The 4,255-nt window shown below is 35.7% G+C and overlaps 1 protein-coding gene across 1 annotated transcript; it reads left to right on the top strand.

Moving 5' to 3' along the window:
* Positions 1-696: 696 nt before the first annotated feature.
* Positions 697-3,641, top strand: LOC140170690 (uncharacterized). Its single transcript, XM_072193931.1, has one exon. It carries the CDS (start codon positions 792-794, stop codon positions 1,791-1,793), a length of 1,002 nt encoding a protein of 333 aa, XP_072050032.1. The 5' UTR covers positions 697-791; the 3' UTR covers positions 1,794-3,641.
* The last annotated feature ends 614 nt before the right edge of the window (positions 3,642-4,255 follow it).

The raw sequence follows: 4,255 nt of genomic DNA, 5'->3' as shown, positions 1-4,255 counted from the left end.
AAAATGATTATTGTGTATATAAAGGGCCTGTCGAGCGATATTATTCTTAATCTACTATACAGTTATTTTCATTTCAAAATTGCTTCTATACCTATCGTCTGACTAAACAAAATAAAAGAATATTGACCACTTTGTTATTTCTGATTAAAACATGAAAGACTTGACATGCTGTACAATGTTTTTCCCCAAATAAGTTGGAGCAGAAGCATAAGTGCATGGGTCCTAAAAGCAACATACTCGAAAATAACTAAGTACAGGAGTTGAGTGGTTTTGGATTGGTCAGTTGAGTAGAGCTTTTATTGCTAAAACCATTCTGTCGCTAACCAATGTAACCTATAGTATTATTTTTTGTTACTTTGGAAAGAAGGACTCAATTCATTGGTTCATTCAATACTCATAATTTGCTCATAGCTAGCGACTCGTGTATAAAGTCACCTTGTGGCGATTCTAACACTTGGCTTAAGCTAAGAGGGATCGTCCAGGTAAATAAGCTCCATTTACTTTTATCTTTCACTTACATATTGGGTGGCAAATATTTCTTACAATAAATGGCAAACACCACACTATTGTAACGAGGTGTGGTTTGGACCTTAAGGACGAACAGCCATTGGTGTGAACATATCGATTGCTCATCAATATTCATAAGTTAGCTCTAGCCACCAGTGACGACAAGTCTACAGTCTATAATATAAAACATCACCATATTGATATCTACTAGTCACTTGTGAGTTAGACACCAAGCTGTTACCAACATATCATTACCAGTATAAAATTAGTTCAGAACATCGAAAATGACGGCTGAAGATTTTCAATCTGCCATGGATAACCAAAATGGTCACTACTCATACCAGCACCAAGCTACGACTCAACCTGCTGCATATACAACCAAACACCATCTCCATCATCATGATCAAGTCGAAAAACAGTCTCATCATGAACCGATATCTGAAGACGATAAATTCAGGCAAAGTATTTCTGAATATTCTGCAGCAGATAAGGAGGAAGCGCTGAATTTAAAGAGGAAAGAGATGGAGATGGAAGATGGTGATCTTCATCTCAAATCTCTGTCGACACAGAAAAGACGCTTTGCAGATGTCAAGCCACCGTATTCTTACATTGCACTGATCACAATGGCTCTAGAGAGCTCCAAAGATGCCATGTTAACCTTAAACGACATCTACCAGTTCATCATTGACAAATTCCCATACTTCCGAGATAACCAACAACGCTGGCAGAACTCAATCCGCCATAACTTGAGCCTCAACGATTGCTTCATCAAGATCCCGCGTGCACCAGGCAGACCAGGCAAAGGTAACTACTGGGCTTTGCATCCAGCTTGCGGTGATATGTTCAGCAACGGTAGTTTCTTGAGGAGAGCAAAGAGATTTAAACTTGCAAAAAGAAGAAACCAACCAGCGCAAATTCAACACGTGAACTCTTACGGACATTTCAATCTGTACCCCGCACCCTACTCAGCATCTCCGTACTCAAGCTACCCATACTCAGCATACTACTCATCTTCACAAAGTTCCAACAGACAATACTCACCATCTTATTTGGACTCAGCAGCAACCGATGCATGGTCATCGCCAACATCTGCCTCCAGCTCACAGTACACCTCCTCCGCATCTTTATACTCTTCATACGGATCTTCATCTGGCAGCAGTTATCTTCCAAACGCTGCACATGCCGCTTCATCTTTGAGCAGTTATGCCAGTTTGCAACAGAGTGCCTACTCCGCGGCTAACCCGTACTGTCAGTTAAGTCGGAGGATAGCTCATCCGTCATTATAAAAAAAAAGACTCTGACCATGCTGACTGGTTTCAACTCAAGCAGACTCATGTGGTTTCTTTGTGTATTTTAACTGACTGGACAACTCAAACTTGACAAAACATCGAACTGCATCGCCGAATCCCTGATAAATTGAACAATTATTTTTTCAAATATGTACGAAGCAATGATCAGCAGGACATCGACAAGACAGTGGTATATAAAGTATGTCTTCTTAACATTCCAAGTATTGAAAGGCAATTATATGAACTGTATGTTACATGCGATATATGAATTTCATTTTCAGCCACTTGTTTACTGTTTATCTAATTTATTATTATTGTTCCTCCGTCCCTTAACTGAAAAATTTGATCAGAGAAGTTTTTTGATGAGATTTTTTTAAAATTCAGAGTCAAACAAATTAAAACCTCTGTTTGCCAAGCATCTAAATCATTACGAGGTTGTACAGTCGGTTCAATGTTTAGCTATTTAGGCTTATAATATATCCCAGGCCTTTAGGCCTATTCGATACGAAAATTGAGGGCAAAATTGAAACGTGGTTTGCTTTTGGTAACATCAAATGTCAGATTATCTACACTCTTAGAAATAAAGGTTTCAAATAGAACCTTTTTTGTCCTCTCGGAAAACCCTGCCGCTTGAACCTCTAAAAAGGGTTCTTTAATGTATTACATTTTGGGGCCATTTTCGGCCGTTTTGGAACCCTTTTTGGTTCTTTTTAGAACCTTTAAGTGTCCTCATGAGAGGACAACTTTAGAACCTTTTTAGAACCTTTATTTCTAAGAGTGTAAGAAAAGGTTATGAAAACATTTAAAAAAATTTTATATGTCGTCAAAATGTTATTATAAAATGTATTTTTGCAAACGTTTAAAAAATGTTTTTGTGCATGACACTCAACTGCTAACAACAAAAATACAATTAAAACATTGTACACACCTTTTATAACTCGAGATTAAAACGTTTTAAAACAACATTTTCTAACCAATATGTTTTCGAAAACGTTTTGTGTTTGCTGAGTTGATCACGTTCAATTCTGTTTAAAACTTTTTAGTATATTGTATCTGAATCTGGAGCCATGCCATTTATGAATATATCTTCGTTGCATACAGGCTGTATCAAAATGATTAGTACGCATCAGTTTTTAGTGAATTTTGACAGTTGACACACAAGATTGCAAAATGCAACATTATGATCCACCTATATGATGCAATGACACTGCAAAAACAGTGTTTAGAAATCAGGAACGGTAGTTTATAGAAAGGTAAATGTTTAGCAGTCAAAAATTTTAATGTTTAGATCTTAAACACATTTCATACGATTCTATGTTTGATGTTTAAGATCTAAACATTAAGGTGTTTTTAACCACTTTTTTAAACACATATCATTTAAAAATGCTGAACTTGTAACTTTCTAAACACCATCTGTCCCCGATATCTGAACACTCTATATTTTGCCGGATATTTTGCAGTGCACATTCGGAAGCAGGCTTGTCAATAAACTTCAATATACTTATCAGCTAATGGGTACCATTATTTTCATACACAGCTCCTGTCATCACAAAAACAAGAATTGTCTTTAAAAAAGACAAAGTTCACGGATCAGGTGTTTTTGTTCAACTTTCAATTTTCATATCATAATCTATACACTGCACTGATTTGACAATAGTGATTTTAGGCACAATGATACCTACATCCGGACTCTGGAAATACCTACACCCTGACTCTAGAAATATTTTTTTAAACATCATTTTGCATAACACTCACTGAATATTCTGTCACTGATATGTGACAAAATGTACACTTCAAAAACAGTGTTTAGAAATCCAGGACAGATTGGTGTTTAGAAATTTAAATGTACAGGGTGTCCCAGAAAAAATTACCGGGCAAATGAATTTGGACGTAAGTCGAGAAATAGACATCAGAATCCAAAAATCTAAATATCAGCGTGTAGCCCATCTTATTCTGCATCTTATACGCCAAATTTACAGGAATCGGTTGACTGATTGCATTGAAATGAGCGATTACATAACGCATACATCAATTTACTTCATTCCAAGTTTGAAAGAAAGATCATTCAACACAACTAGTCAACTAGTTAACTGTCAATGGGGTTCATATTTTGTTCTGTGAAATCCCTTTTGTTCTTTTTAAACAATCTGTTTCTTGCAAAACATTTAATTAGGTTTTATTCAAATTTGAAATTTGCATGATATTGAAAATGAAAGTTTGCATGTATAAAATGGTGCTCGGTACTTGTATATATCTTTTTTCATGTAAATGTTGCATAAAGAATTATTGCATAAAGAATTTCAGCTGACTTAGAAAAATTCTCACACACATAAATGTTTTTGGAATATTTCCAGGAAATTGTAATGCAAAGTTTAAATCTCTTAAAAACTTCAACATTAATGTTGCATGGTATCAAAAATCACACGTAAAGCTGTAAGTAATTGATCATTGTCATTCTT

The sequence above is a fragment of the Amphiura filiformis genome, chromosome 15 (genome assembly GCF_039555335.1).
Source record: "Amphiura filiformis chromosome 15, Afil_fr2py, whole genome shotgun sequence".
Lineage (NCBI taxonomy): Eukaryota > Metazoa > Echinodermata > Ophiuroidea > Amphilepidida > Amphiuridae > Amphiura > Amphiura filiformis.
The sequence above is the reverse complement of the archived record's forward strand: the minus strand, read 5'-3'. Positions and strand labels throughout refer to the sequence as shown.